Source organism: Chelonia mydas, chromosome 2, assembly GCF_015237465.2.
Source record: "Chelonia mydas isolate rCheMyd1 chromosome 2, rCheMyd1.pri.v2, whole genome shotgun sequence".
Classification (NCBI taxonomy): Eukaryota; Metazoa; Chordata; order Testudines; family Cheloniidae; genus Chelonia; species Chelonia mydas.
Window position 1 is genome coordinate 203,935,083 of NC_057850.1, and position 16,762 is coordinate 203,951,844.

The following is a 16,762-nucleotide window of genomic DNA, read 5'->3' on the forward strand; positions in this document are numbered from 1 at the left end:
GAAAGACATGAAATTAAGAGTTTTAGTCTTATTCATCTGGATAGGCCATTCCTCTTGGGTATTCCATGTCTATTCTGGCTCACTTAAAACTCTGTCTGTGAACATAACATACCAAACAAATATTTTAAATTATGGGATATCAAGATTTGGCACATTGCAGCTGAAAATATGTGCCTTGTGTGGGCACAAAAAAGAGAATTTATTTTTAACCCTATTCCTCTAATTCTTTCAGATCCCACTAGACAACTTGATTGGATACAAATTTTATTTGAAAGCAATCATTGAAAAAGGGGCCAGAATCCTCGAAAAGTGGCATTTTGGTTTCCAGATTTAATTATAAATAATGAGTCAATACTGCAATCTTCAGATAAAAAAAGATGATCCTACAATATACTATATTTAATATCAAAATATATATTTATATAATGTGAAATGTAATGCTATATAAAATAAGTATTAAAACTGTACTAATGAATATATTACACTAATATTTACCATATTGTAAGACATTACATAGCACACATGCTTTACAAGTCTCTTACCGCAATTTCCCAATAGAACCTACCTGAAGTTCCAATTCATTACTCATGCCTAACTCATGTCAAAACTGTCAATATGAAGTATGTCTTAATACACAATTTTAAGTGGTATCTAAGAGCTAAGACTGTCAAACTATTTTAAATAGAATGGTTAATTGGTTGCTAGGAGGCAAAGTGGATTAGTATATTAGCCTTTTTTTTTTTCTTTCTGAAGACCAACGTTCAAACCCTCAAAAGATCCTGATAGAAGCTTTTTCAACACTTTTGCACCTCATAAAGCCTCCAAAGAATTCAGCTAGGAGAAAACATACAGAAAACTGCTCTTGAGAAGACAAGTATAGAATAGCAAGAAGTGATGGTGGTAAGGTCCTGGGTGCATTTGTGAAGTTGCGTGGGAAATCTGTATAATGCCTACCTATATTCTGCCTGGCTCTAATAAATGAATTTTTCACTTTCACAACCACTAAATCTTTTCATAACTATTAAGAAAAAAATTAAGAAACAACAATATGAAAAGTACAACATTACCATATTATTGTAATCTGAAGGATCGTATGTTTTCTCCTTAAAAACTTTACAGCTCTCTATAAATTCTTCATTCATCCTGTAGATTTGTTCACTCAAAGTTTTGCCCTTGACTCCACCAAACTCCAGCTTTTCCAGCTTTTGAAATTCCAACATGATAACAAAGATATCCTAAATCAGTGAAAAACATAATTAACTATGTACCTTAACACAAAATAGTGGAAACCATCATATTTGAGACATTTTTGCCTAGTTTTACGCGTTTTGACCAAACCAACAAACAAAAAACTGAGTTAAAATCTGCACCACCTTGAGTAACCAGGATGTAAAAAAGGAAGGTCCAGATTCTCAAGTGACTCCATGTAGACACAGGGTTCATCCACGCAGAGAGTCACGCACAGGATTAGAACTCAAGTGGAAACAAATTAAAATTATCCAATCCAAATATATAACTGTAAAATTTGTTTTAATTTCATCAGCATCCAGGTAGAAAGAATTAGTGGAACTTAAACACTTTCATGCAGAACGTACTGATTTCTTGTCATTATGCGCAACAAAATATTAACATGAAAGTTAAACTTAAATTTTATTCAGAGAAGTAAGGCTGAACCTAGTGTCACCTTCTAGTCTGTGCCAAATTAAATTAAATTTCTATGTTCTCTGATTTCAAGTGAAGGAAATAAGTATCTTGTGTCCCAGAAGGATTAAGGGAACTGTTTGATAATGTATTAAATGCACGCTGTGACGGGCTCGGTCACAGAGACCCCCTTGGGACTGTCACCGATGTGCTGAAAGTACCTCTGAGCCCCTTTTCTGTGATGGCTTGAGACTCCAGACATAGAAATAATGCATGCAAACAAATATGATGAACACACTCGGTAGATCATAAGCTTTGTAATGACACCTTACAAGAGACCTTTTGCATGAAGCATATTCCAGTTACATCATATTCACACTTATAAACATATTTCCATAAAACATATGGAGTGCAACATCACACCCTCATCCTGAACTTACTGCCAGAGTTTTGGACACTGTCCATGGTGGAGGCAGTACATGTAAAATACCTGTTTGTCTCTCATTACACACCCTCCCAGTACCTTTAAACCATATGATGTCATTCATGGGTGTCCTAGCAAGGTTTGCGGTTCCTGGTCCCCGGGTGCCTGAAAACATGTTGGAGTGTAGTATTGCTAGCAGAATGCAGGTAGCCATAACTGTTAAAGTGTAGGTGTCTTGGCATTTAGCCACCAATGCCATGAGGTGATGTGCCTCAGTTTCCCCTTCAACACAACAGTGTAGGCCTGTTATGGTTTTGCTGCTATGCCAAGCTTCCAGGTATAAGCTGAAAAGCAACACACTTGTGGGACTGTTTTGTCACCATCCCAAGCATGTATAAAAGTTTTTTCCAAAAATCAGGTATATTACACATTTTTAAAAGGGTTTACCATTAGCATCAACTTCTTTGTCTTGACCCATAGATGAAGTAGAAAAAGACACAAGATTAACAGCCAATTTATGACGGACAGACTTTGTTCACATAGCCTGGCTTGCCCAGTGTCTACTGCATTTTCCAATCCCTTTGTGTACCATGGTAGGTGCTCAGACACAGATTCTCTTGCCTTTTTGGAGAAAGCTCTTAATTCAGGCACGTGTTTGAGGTTTCGGCAAGGAAAGGGTGCACTACAACCATGCCTGCACTTGGCCCCTCCCTCTGGAATCTCTTTGTGTTGATTTTACCCGCTTGTGAAGTTTTTCTTCCTCCTGCCTTGAAGAGACAGTTTTATTTCTTACAAGCATAGCAGGAACATCTTTTAATGGAGTGATTTGGATTGGTAAGATCCCCTTGGACATCCTACTCTCTGTTCCCAAAAGGTCAGCTGGGACGACTCTCCCCTCCAGGAGATCTGACCCCCAGTTTTCCCTTAAAACCTGATCCACAGGTGAGGGGTCTGGCATTTCAGATGCAGATCTTTCACCCTCCTCCTGGGGAATAGCCTCCCTACAAAAGGTGGGCAGACCCTCCTGTTCCCCCTTACCTTCCGTCTGGACCTTCCTCTCTGGGCTCCCCTCTGAGCAAGACATACCTGTGTCCCCCAAAAGGGAATGTGACCCTGATCCAGTCGTGGGCTCACAGCTATGACAGACCCTTCACTGGCCAACAAAATCCCCCCCCTCCCCCCTTCACTCAGGTTGGGCTTGCTTCCAGCTACAGAGTCCGTGGGGTCTGTTCTCACAGCAGCAGCTACCAGGATCCCAACTTCCACCTGTAGGATACCTGTCTTTGTGCACCTCTTTCCTTCTTAGCAATTTGCAACCTGTGCTGTTCTAGCTTCTTCTGGGCTTCACTCTCATCTATTTTGATTACTTTTCTATCCCTATTCCCTTTATGGGCTCAGAGGTAGTTTCAGCACATCAGGTGACAGTCCCAAGGGGGTCTCTGTGACCAAACCTGTCACACACACTTCCAACTCCCTTCAGGAAGAGAAGAAAACTTGTTTGTCTGGGTATACCGAAAGGAGGACAGGAGACACTTGATATGGATTTAATCAGGCCACAATTTTATCATTAGAGGTGTCTGGGACTACCCAGCAGATAAAAGTGTACAGTGCAGCAGGCAACTCCATGTTCATTCAAATAACCACCCGGGACTTCCACCAGCCCCCTTCATTTTCCATCCAGGTCCCCCAGACAACATTCTTTTCAACTACTGGAAGTGGCCCACCTTGATTATCACTACACAAAGGTTCCCTCCCCCCACCCCGCGCTCTCCTGCTGGTAATAGCTCACCTTACCTGATCACTCTCATTACAGTGTGTATGGTAACACCCATTGTTTCATGTTCTCTGTGTATATAAATCTCCCCACTGTATTTTCCACTGAATGCATCCCATGAAATGAGCTGTAGCTCACGAAAGCTTATGCTCAAATAAATTTGTTAGTCTCTACGGTGCCACAAGTCCTCCTTTTCTTTTTGCGGATACAGACTAACATGGCTGCTACTCTGAAACCTGTCATGGCTTGGACGTTACCCTCCCCCACCCCCACCCCCGGCCCTCGTAGGATGGTTAAGGTGGGCTATACGAAAGAGGGCTTGGCTCCCTGCCATACCAATCACAGGAGCCCTAAACTCCCTCCAACATGTTCTGTTCCTTTAACCAGCACCTCCTTTTTAAGTCCTTTACGAGGCCATTTATCTGGTCACTGGAGTACCCGCAGTGGACATCCGCCCCAAACGTCCCGCTGTGGGGGAGGCAGAAAAAATCCACTTCACCTAGGCCAATCTGGTGGTGATAGAAAAATTCCTTCCGAGCCCCCCTAAAAGAAGTGACTAGCGCAATGCCCACAGCAGGTCCTGCCCAAACCTGATATTCGCCACCTCAAGGGGAGGAAGGAAGGATGGGTGCTGACTTGCCTGCTGCCTGGAGAAAGGGCTTTAACGCCTGGGCTTGCACCTTTTCAACCTTTTGCCCTACCTTCCCATGGGATGAGTCAGTGTGTCAAGCTGACCCCCACCCACCTTTTTGCTGCCGTTTTTGAACTCCCCCCACCCCACCCCACTCAAAGCACTGCTACCTTCCTCCAGCAAACCCGGACACTGTCCCCCCTGCTTCAGATGTGGTGCAGGCATTCTCAGATAATCTATGCTGCTTGAAAAATGGATAAATATAATTGAAATTGTAAATAATACCTCAATTTTCACTACACGGTTGAGAAATTGGTCAAATCTGGCAAAGACCATATTAGATTGGAAATCCCATGGTTTAAATTCCTTGCCATTGGTGAAATAACTTGCCAACTTCTCTCTGTGGCTAAAGAAGAAATTCTTAAAGCTCCTTAAGGTATGTACAGCTATTTGCACATGTTCCAATGTTTCTTCAATTTCTCCTTTCAAAAGATCTGGTGGGGAGAGGTATGATCTAGCCTAGAATTTAAAAAAAGATAGGGGAAGAACAAAAAAGTCACTGCTTATCAAAGCTAGCCATAACTTCAGTCAAAAAGACACTTACCCTCTATACAAGTGCTAACAATATTTAAATTAATTATAATATTTATATATTAATATATTAATAATTAAAAATTGTTAGGCCTAAAAATTCTAGCTTGTCAGTTTTCCCAAGTTACATTTAAGATGATTGAAACAAAATCAGGTTTTAAAAATCAATATTTGCTGCAGCACATCATGTCCTCAAATTTGTCATGTAACCCATGGAATCAAGCCAGCCCTGGTGTGCTATCTTTGTACACAGTGACAGTGCAGTGGTTTGTTCATAGTGGGGGGGAAAAAAAAAAACACAAAAAGAGATCGGCAACACTTGGGGAAAATATTACTTAGTGTTAGAGACGGGTTTATCGGTTTATTGCTAAATCCCTATTTTAGCTCTCTAATCTTTATTACACATACTGTTAGAACTGCCAGCCTGAGACTAGTATGACTTTATTTTGTAAGTTACTGACTTTATATTAAAAAAATAAAAAAAAAAAAGGAGGCTCATTCATGGACTCTTTAGCTATTCAAAATGAAAACCAGAAATCGCTGTGTCATAGGAACTGTTTTATTATAGGTGGATCTGGCGGCACCACCAATAATCATGTTGTCCAACTCTTCCCATTATTAGACCCTGCTACTTCTAACTGTACAAAACTTTAATTGTTCAAGATGAAGCTTTCCATATCAGGCTCAGACTGAATGTTTATTCATTTCTTCAAGTTCTGCAAAAAAAGGTTCTGCCATTTCTAAGTGTGAAATAAAGACATTGTTTTATTCATGTTAAAAAATTCTTATAAGTGTTTCATTGAGGTGCTCTAGCACTTCTGTTCTTTAGAGCAGGGACCTGAAATTTGGCAACGGAAGTCACCAAGTTGTCTTTTGTTTTCTCCCTGAGAATGCAGCCAAATCTGACCAAATTATAAACCTTGGAAAATTGCCATTTGCACATGCTCAGTAGAGCCTTTGGAGAAGGAGGAAGGTATCCTGACTCAAATGCAGAGGGCTGAGAAGCAGAGCAGCAGAGGCAGGAAAAGGGATAAGAGAAGGGAGAACAGGAATAGGTCAGGGGACAGGAGCAGAGAGGGAGAAGGACAGGCTGGGTGCGGAAGGAGCAGCAGGGTCTAACCACTAGAGAACCACTCTCCTCAGGACTAAATTGAACCCAGAACTCCTCCAACCCAAAGTTCCAACTGTGCACAAAATAGTTAATGATCATGTAATTAAAGGGTGTCATAGCACAAACACACAAAGGTTGCACGAGCAACCTTAATTCTGATATTTCCTAACTTTTGAATGCTTGACTTTGCAACCATAACATTCTAACATAGCTTTTGTAATAATTTTGCATATAGACTCCGGATAGAGTTACAGAGGTTTCAAGATAGTAGATTTCTAACTATAAATATTTTTAAATAAGAAGTTAAGCAAATCATGTAATTATCTATAGTTGAACTTTTCTTTAACAGCAAAAATTGCAAGGCAAAAAAACTTTCTTTGTGAAACAGAAAGCAATTTCCAAAGAATCTAAGAAATAATTTAACAAAATTGTAGCCTAACACAAAGGTTGCTTATCTATTTTGCTCATTACAATAGTGACCTGGACTAAGCCTTTACCAATGGGATTTCTATTACATTTAAAGTTATTCTCAAAATGCCCCACTGAAATGAATCAGAGTTTTGTCTGAGTATTAAATGTGAGATGAGGCTCTTTTTACAAATTTACTGGCTTTTTCAACAAAACATAGCTAAGTTTAACTATCTTATAGACAGCATTCCTGTATATGACTGTTTATTCTCATTGTCTATTTTCATATTAAGTACTTTGCTCTAGTGAACCATTCAGTACAACCAATCTAATCAAGGCTTCACTAGGCAGATAGCAAATATATTTAGTCTCTTGAGGTTATTACATAACTGTGTATGGTTACATTCAAAGCCCCTGAAAAAGTATTTAATTATTAGCATTACTCTACTAAAACTGGTATGGTACAATTAATTAATAACACAGTAAATATATTATTACTGACTCCTTTAATGGCTAAAGTATTGCATGAAATAACTAGATAAAACATTTTAAATACAGAGACAGAAGCCCATTTTGACTTTCAGTTGACTTGAGTAATATAGGATCAGTGCATGGTAAAAATATCTACCTTTTGTGTAAGCAAATATACTGTTAAAATAAATAACAATAATAAATAATAATAATTTGTACTTCAATAGCTCCTTCCATCAGACTACTTCAAAGTGCTTCACAAGCATTAATGAATCAAGTCTCACAACATCCCTGTGAGGTATGCAAGTATTAGGATCTCTATTTTACAGATAATAAAACTGAAGCACAGAGTGTTCAATAAAGCAGCTCAACATCACAAACTGAGTCAGCGACAGAGTTTGGAAATAACCCTGATATTTGGACACCCAGCCCTGAATTATTAAAAATAAATAAATAAATAAATGGGACTGCTGTAAAACAGTACCAGGAGACAGTGGTCTCACAGACAGACAGGAGACTGGGTCCTACTGTCAAAAAGCAATCCAATACCTACAGAGATCCACAGACCTACCACTGACCCATAAGTTTCAGTACCACTTTGGGCACTCAGTTTCCACAACAGTAAAATGGGGATTATAACGACAGCTGGGGTGTTCTAAAAATGATGCAGCTGACATCTGTTAAGAGAACTAACAGCCTTGGATGAAAATTCTCTGTCTATATATAAGAGTAAAGCATTATTGTTTTTACCTGGTCAGGCTTATTCCAATTTGATGCAAACTTGTAATTAATGGTTGTTATATCAGATCTAAGAACGGAATGTATTAAATTTGTATACTTCAAATGAGAAGTTACCCACACAACAGACTGGGAAAAACCTGGCTCTGCTGCTATCTCACTTTTATTTTTCCCTCACTGCTCCTCTCTCCCAAACAGAAAACACATTACACTCCCACCCCCAGTTATTTTTCATTATTTAACTCCACAACTCTCCATGCCTCTACTTTGCAGCCAGCATAGAAGTGGCCATATATTCTTTGAGGTTTCCTTTCAAGTCAGTCAGCATTACTTCTAATTGGTTCCAAGTGTTGCTGCCCATTCTGTCAGAGATCAGAATTAAGAAGTAAAACAGAATCACACCTACAATCATTAACACTAGTCTACTAACAGTTCCCCTTTTAAAATAGAATCTGTCTTCTATGTTTGGAGCATTCATATATACTGTGGTTTCTGTGGCCTCTGCTTATGTTTTTTATTTCTGTGGCCTTTAGCATACGTTTTTTATTTTAAAAAACATGTTGGTAGCAATAGTAAGACTAGATTAATTACTCTGTAAATACAGAATAAAAAAGGGAGAATGTAATAATAGTCACTGCAGGAAATCTAGAGCATTCAGGAAAGCTTCAATGGAAACATGAACATTCAAACTTTGTAACTCAGCCTTTCAGAATCCAGCATAAACATAGTAGCAGGGAAGAAGATGGCATGGAAAAATGAAGGCATGACAAAATGGGGACAGGCCACTGAAAAACATAATCTATAAATAAAAATAGACAGGGAATGCTCAGTAGCACCGTGTTGTTTAACGTGGGAGACAAAGTAGATTTCTGGAGCCCAATTCTCTTCCAAAGGCTTGGCTACATGACTGCATACTGACACAGCAACCACTGTTACCTTCTGTCTCGCTGGTACCACATCTTGCATTCACAAAAATAACTATATATTTTCTTCTGGGGTACAGGTGCTCACACCATTTTTTTCCTGAGAAAAGCTGAGCACCACTACAATTCCACTGCAAACATGAAATCCAAATATTGCCGCAGCAACAGTACATTCGGTCCTCCCAAAGCTGTCTCCTAGTGGTCCTGCTCCCTGTTCAGCAAGAACTCTGACAAGTCTCTGTCTTTGTGGCATAAATCAGGAGTAATGTCCAGTGTGAAAGGAAAATCAGTTCCTTCATTTCTCATTCCCTGGCCAGCAGGAGCTTAGAATGTTGTGGCAGCTGTGCACCCATGCTCTGAAGTAGGCTAGGGAGTGTCAGTTTCTCTTGTGTTTCTCAAAGGTGACTTTTTTGGCCAATTAACAAATGCTGTTGACTGTTTAAGGGAGTCCTGGCCGTATTTGCTTGGCCAGAAGAACAGTGTCCACAACACTGGACATCAGGAAATGGCTACATTTAAAAGTTACCACTATGAACACATGGCTTAGCTCCACTGAAATATGTTAGGCTTGGAGAGATGTTTGAATGGAAAAGTGGGAAAGGCCAGTATGTTTTACATTATTGGGGCTTTCCCTGCTAAATAGGGAGGGTTTATTAATTGTGGGAGTATAGAAAATGCAGCATTTCAAAGTCACTCACTGACAATTTGCTTGCCATTTCCATATTTTCTTGATCTGAGTAGCTTTTATCACATGTTTGCAATTTGATAAAGCAAATAGCGGGTGTAATGATAACTAAGAAAAGAGACATTAGACCCACTGGCAACAGAAGAAACAACTTGCTGAGCACCGCATAATTTTTGAAGAATACTTTTTCTTCTTTATGCAGAGATTATTGCATTTTTTAAGCAAAGAACTTATGAAATGGCAGCACAGATAGTTCTAATTATTTGGCTGTGCTGCAGGTTTAGTAGCAAAATGGTAATTTGAGATCTCTGCGGAAACATGATTGATCTTCTAATTGTGCTATTGTCATAAAAATAAAGGAAGGGTAAACACCTTTAAAATCCCTCCTGGCCAGAGGAAAAACCCTTTCACCTGTAAAGGGTTAAGAAGCTAGGATAACCTCGCTGGCACCTGACCAAAATGGCCAACAAAGGTTCTCTCTGTGTGTGTGATGCTTTTGCCGGGAACAGAAAAGGAATGGAGTCTTAGAACTTAGTAAGTAATCTAGCTAAATATGCGTTAGATTCGGTTTTGTTTAAATGGCTGATAAAATAGCTGTGCTGAATGGAATGGATATTCCTGTTTTTGTGTCTTTTTGTAACTTAAGGTTTTGCCTAGAGGGATTCTCTATGTTTTGAATCTGATTACCCTGTAAGGTATTTACCATCCTGATTTTACAGAGGTGATTCTTTTACTTTTTCTTCTATTAAAATTCTTCTTTTAAGAACCTGATTGCTTTTTTCATTGTTCTTAAGATCCAAGGGTTTGGGTCTGTGTTCACCTATGCAAATTGGTGAGGATTTTTATCAAGCCTTCCCCAGGAAAGGGGGTGTAGGGTTTGGGGAGAATTCTGGGGGGAAAGACGTTTCCAAGTGGGCTCTTTCCCGATTATATATCTGTTAGACATTGGTGGTGGCAGCAATAAAGTCCAAGGGAAAAAGGAAAATAGTTTGTACCTTGGGGAAGTTTTAACCTAAGCTGGCAAAAATAAGCTTAGGGGTTTTTTCATGCAGGTCCCCACATCTGTACCCTAGAATTCAGAGTGGGGAAGGAACCTTGACAACTATTTATTAGAAAAAACTAACACACACTAAATTCATTCTCTTTTGTTATTAGCATACTACTTATTGACTGGCCCTTATTTATTAGATACACATAGTTTATGATTTATATTTTGAGCTACCTGGTCAATGAACAGATTGCAGAACTCTTGAAGTAGAACTATTATTCGTGCAGGCACGCTGTAAAACTGGGAGTGACTCCAGATCAGGCAGATGGTGTGAAACAAAGGGGGAATTAAAGCCTGGATCTTGGGGAATTCTGTCTCCTTAAGAAACTGAATGTGTCTTCTCAGGGGTCTCAGGTACAGCTCAATATCTTGGGCTTCCATAAGTGCTGTAAAAAGAAAAAAAAATGCTAAAACTTCAGATATGATTGTTTCTAAATCAGCTTGTTTACATTGAGGAATGAAAAAATATTCTAGTCTAAAATGAAAATATTTTCAATGCATTAACTGTAAAAATTAGAAGAAGGTTTATCACAGTCAATGGAGGAGATTAACTTTGTAAATTTAATCATAATTTTAATTTTTCCCCACACATATATAAAATGACAACAGTCCTTACCCAGGGAGAAATATATGTAGGTTTCTGGGGCATGAGACAGTATTGTGGTGAAGGTATAGAAGCTCGACCACACAGCACAAGGCTCAGACAACTCCCTGTTCACCAGTTCTACTGCTGGGAGTTAGGTATCTGTGCATCACAACTCTTTCTTTTCTGTCTGTTTGTTCCCCCTGCCTCAGCCAACCAGCTTGGAGTGATGCAGAAGTTACTGCAGACCTACATTTTAAGTAATAGGCATGTGCAATTCCAACAAATTCTCATGATAGCAAGAGGGACAAGTCAGAGGCCTGTAGTCTTCTTTAAAAACTGTGTTTGCTGGAGAAGCAGCATGTTTCCAAACCATGCTCAAAGAGCAGTGTGTTTGTGTGTTGCTGTCTATATCAGCAAAATTAGACAGTCAAGAAAGTCTCCCTTCCTATCCCCTTTGCATTAAGATATTAAGGGACACAACATGCCACACCAACATCTTTCTCATGAGCCCAACTGGTAGGATCTGTGACTATCTTTGAAAAGGGAGCAAGCTTTGGCAGTCACATAAGCAGTCCTTTAATACAGGGAAAGGCCTCTGTGACCTTGTAGTCCAGAGGTCTGTGAAACCTCAATGGGATAACAACTGCTGAGGATATTTTCACCAGAGTAGAGCCCATTGAGTGACACACTATGTGATGGAGTAGGAGCTGCTCTATAATAATGTATGAATACTGAATGTTGACCTAGTTATTGGGATAGCATACGAAAATATTGGGTTAATGTAATAAGGGGCTGTGAGGGAAGTTAAGCCACTTCATCCCAAACATTTGAAGGATGTTTTGAGACAATGCCATGACAGGAAAAGGCTTGCACAAACCAAAGACCAAAAGGACTACAGCAGTTTAAAAAGGGACTGTTAAGAGATGGGGGAAGTGTTCAGGGGAGCCAGCCTAAGGATGCCATGTTGACACTTCACACTCAAATTGTCAATTCCAGCATGAGGAGATGTACCCACACTACCTCTGATAGAGCCAGTACACAAAAGAGCGTAGCTGCCCCAAATACATACCCATCCAAGATACTATAATATACTCAGGGCAGCTAGTCCCTCCCATCGCTCATGCCGACACAGCTACACTCTATTTTCACTGCACTAGCTCAACAGAGCTAGTGCGGATACATCTCCTCAAGCTGGAATTTACACCTTCAACTGGAAGAGTAGATATACCCTACATACCACTCGGGTTTCTGAAGAGGTTAAGCCTGCCTAGGTTACTATCAGGAGCTGGAAAGACTTCAGGTAAGATAGATGTGCATGTGGACTGTTGGTTGTTTTAAAATAGTTTTTCTCTGACATTTTGTTCCAACTGTTAAAATAAATACTGTAGGCAGGCTGTCACACTATATTCACCACTGGTCACAGATACCCAAAGAGAAAAACCGCATGACCCAGAACTCAGTTCTGGGTAAGTGCCACAGGCGCCAACTTTCCAATGTGCCGGGGGGGGGTTCGATCCCTGGCTCTGCCCCAGGCCCCACCCCACTCCACCCAAGTCCCCACCCGCACCCTGCCTTTTCCCACCCCATTCTGCCGCCACCCTGAGCGCACCATGTCCTTGCTCCTCCCCCCTTCCCCAGGGAGGAAGGAGGAGCTGATAGGGGGTCTGCCAGTGGGTGATCAGCACCCACCATTTTTTCCCCTGTGGGTGCTCCAGCCCCAGAGCACCCACAGAGTTGGTGCCTATGGGAAGTGCGATTGTTACAGTCATAAAAAGCAAAGAGGAGCAAACCTACATGTTAGTAGTGAAAAAGGAAGCTAAAGTAGATAAAATGAAAAATTGGAGCTCAAGTTCTTGTTGTAAAAAAGTGAAAGAGAGACAAATACAGCCCAAAGGAGTGGTTCTCCAAATGGGATCCTCTTCCAGGCCAGAGTCACAAACCTTAACTTGGAGTCAGTTCACCTGATGCTGCACCTCAATATTGAGGAAAGCTCAGCAGCCAAGAGGGACATCCTCCTTCAGTCAGCCCTAGAACATGAACATGCTTCAGGGAACACACTCCACCACTGACACTTAACTATCAATTCCTAGCTTTGCTGTTGTATCTCAGCTTCGTCATAGGCAATATGGGATGGGATCCTGCATCAGAGAAGGTATTCCAGCAACTCCTGTCTCGTCAGGTACAAATGATGTCATAGAAAGTCAGGCTGTAAAAATGAAGGACCTACTCTCTTCCTTTGATTCACATCTGTCAGCTCAACAGCAACGATGGGGCCAACAGCAGTCGTTGACCACTTTTTATCTTGTACCAGCTACACAGCTTTGATCTTCTTTAAACTTCTTTGTTCTGTCATTCTTAACTGTGTCCTCTATCCAACACATCCTTGATCTTCCTCTATTTCTACTTCCTTGCACTCTGATACATATCGCCTTGTATGGTATCCTTTCCGGGTGCTTTCTTGACATATATCCAAACCATCACAGCAATCTTTCTTGAATCTTCTGTAACAGCCTTATTTCTTGCCCTGGCTATTTTCTTATCTCTTCATTTTTTATCTTTTGCAGTCTTGTAATTCTCAGTATTCCCCTCAGCCAGTTCATGTCTGCAGTCAAAACTTTTCATTCATAGGCCTTCCTCATACTCCAGCATTCCTCCCGGTACAGTAGTATCTGCATGACAGTTCTCATATACGCTGATTTCTGTTTTTATAAGAATGTATTTAGACTTCCAGATGTTGCAGTCTTCTGAATGCAGTAGCATCTAGTCCAATTCTCTTATGTCATCTTCACAATTCCCATTCTTCGATACCAGTCTTCCAAGGTACACAAATTTTTCCACTTCGTTCTAGTTCTTTGTCTCCGAGTATGATGTTTACCTTTTCTCATATCTTCTGTGGTGGTGGTGGGGGGGGGGGTGCCCCACTCCAATGCCAGATTGGGCTACAACAGGCCAGAGAGGCTGCGCAAGGTGGCAGCCAATCAGGGAGGGCCTGTTAGAAAGCCAATCAGGGCCAGTATTACATCCAGCCAATCAGAGCTAGGCTAGGCCCTATATAAAGGCTACCCAGGAAGGGAGCAGGCCTGTCCCTGAGTGAAGACGACCAGCACCCTGGACAGCGCAGTGCTGGGCAGGCTTGGGGGAGCTGAGGAGAGCTCCAGCCCAATACCCGCCAGGCTGCAGGCCCTGATAGAAGGGCCCACAAGGTGCAAGCGGGCCAAAGGAGAAGCGGCCCAGGGAAGAGAGGTGAACAAGGGGAGTGAAAGAGGGCAGGGAGGCTGCCGCCAGAGGGTCCCTCTGAAACTCTGAAGGGCTGAGTATGGTGAAGGTAGAAAGCCACAGCTTGTCTTACATCTTGTGTACAGAGACTGGTCTCTTCTCTGCACAAGCAGGACTTGGGATAAAATATCGGCAGTTGAATGTCCTGATTGATGTGGAACTCAGACTTTAGAGAGGAAGTGAGGGTGGGGATACAATGTAACTTTGTCCAGATACAACACACCACCATATGTTGTGGGTCAGCCCTGAGGACTCTCAGTTCCCCCACCCTTCTGGCCAATGTGATTGCCACAAGGAACGATATCTTGAAGGACAGATTGAGTAGTGATCAGGCTTGAAGGGAGGGTCTCCTTACATATTAAGCACTAAATTGAGGTCCTAGGATATGACATTATCCTACACTGAAGGGAACCAGTTAAGGAGGCCCTTAAGGGATCTTGCTGTCATAGGATATGTGAAGCTTGACAAACCTTCTACTGGTGAATGGAATGCCATGATGTCATCTAAATAAAACTTGAGCTCAGGGACAGTCCCATAGATTTCATGTTTAATAAGTAGTCGAGGATGGATGCCAGGGGAAAAATAGTAGGAGATATAGTGTTTGAAGTGCTTCCACTTCTGTAGGCAAGTCCTATATGTGGTAAGTTTCCTGCTATTTAAAAGAACCAGCTGGACTTTGGGAGAATGCTCCTGCTCTAGGCCCAAGAACCATCGAGGAGCCAGGCCTTGAGGTGCAGGGATGATATATTGGGGAGCGTTATGGAGTCTGACTCCTAGGTCAGGAGGTCAGTCATTAGAGGACATGCAGAGGCAGACATGTCACCAGATGAATCAGGGTTGGGAACACCTGTCCCAGCCATGCCGATGCTATGAAAATTATTACTGCTTTCTCTTGTTTCAGTTGCCCCTTTCTTGGTTTCATTGAGAATTAGTCTCCATTGCTGGAAGTAAGTGGTCAAAGTATCCATGTCTTGGCTGAGATTCCCTTCAATCTTGTGGAAGTTGTTTCCAGTGTCAGCAATATAGATACCAGCATACACATACTTCTTGGGCTGCATTTCAAAAAGGTCATATGTGTATATATTGAACAAAAAGGGAGCCAAAACTGACCCTTGTTAAAAAGTGACTGACTCTCTCCCCAACTTGCAGGATGAAGCTTCGGTTGTTAATCATACCTTGGGTGAACCACATCAGCCTACAAGGAATACAGTCAGAACCTCAGTAACGAACAGCTAAAAGAAATCATCTTGCTAATAAACCCATTTAGATTCAGATCCAAGAACCGCCACTGCCATTCCATTTAGTTGTCACATACCTGGGAGTAAAACTCAAACATAGCGTGACATACTGGCCTTACCTGCAACACCTGAAAATGAAGTTCTCTTCCCATGCTGCCTTGATATGAAAACTGTGAGGAACCTCCTGGGGTACAGACTCTTTGGTCCTTCATACATCTGTACTGGCCTCTGCTCCAGCAGAATACTGCTCTGCCATCTGGGGGTGCAGCTATCACACTCAACTTGTCAACATGGAGTTGAATTCAACCACTTGTATTATATTATAAGTGGCTGTTTGAACTATACACAAACCTTCAATTTGCATGTACTAGTAAACACAGCTCTGCCAGATCTTCGACAAGATCCCATTACTGTTACGTCTGCCTGGAGAGCAGTGACAGATGAACCAACCTATTACGTCTCTTGTTGATTGATGCCTCATTCTCAGAAAGAGAACAACACTCTGAGCCAACTCAAAAGTCTGCTTGTTTTCAGGGGAGGAATCCTATTTCTGTGGTCTGGGATGTGACACCATGGCCGATCTCTCGACATCCCTTTGCTACAGCAGTTGACACACTCTAGGACAAGAGTACTACTGGCCCTTTAGCATGCATGGAAAGCCAGCACCACTAGGGAGCTGAAAACTACGTCCTTACAGTGTGGAAGCATCGATAAGTAAATTCAGGAGCTCATTGCTGTACCTGTCTCCTTGTCCCCTTGATCAAAGATCCTAGACTACTCAAGATAAGTCCCAGGCAGACCGCGAAGCGCTACAAAAGGATCTCACAAAACTGGGTGACTGAGCAACAAAATGGCAGATGAAATTTAATATTGATAAATCCAAAGTAATGCATATTGGAAAACATAATCCTAACTATACATATACAATGATGCGGTCTAAATTAGCTGTTACCACTCAAGAAAGACCTTGGAGTCACTGGGGATAGTTCTCTGAAATCATCCACTCAATGTGCAGTAGCAGTCAAAAAAGTGACCAGAATGTTGAGAATCAAGAAAGGGATAGATAAGATACAAAATATCATTGCCTCTATATAAATCTGTGGTACGCCCAGACCTTGAATACTGTGTGCAGATGTGGTCACCCCACCTCAGAAAAGGTATATTGGAATTGGGAAAAGGTTCAGAAATGGGCAACAAAAATTATTAAGGGTATAGAA

General features: G+C 41.3%; 1 protein-coding gene across 1 annotated transcript in view; it reads right to left on the reverse strand.

Moving 5' to 3' along the window:
* DNAH11 (dynein axonemal heavy chain 11) overlaps positions 1-16,762 on the reverse strand; it is a 277,792-nt gene that overhangs the window by 241,992 nt on the left and 19,038 nt on the right. The window contains exons 6-8 of the mRNA XM_037890566.2: positions 10,620-10,831; positions 4,756-4,989; positions 1,068-1,235 (exon numbers count right to left, since the gene is read on the reverse strand). Of these exons, the coding sequence (XP_037746494.1) occupies positions 1,068-1,235; positions 4,756-4,989; positions 10,620-10,831 (614 nt within the window). The remainder of the gene's footprint in view (positions 1-1,067; positions 1,236-4,755; positions 4,990-10,619; positions 10,832-16,762) is intronic.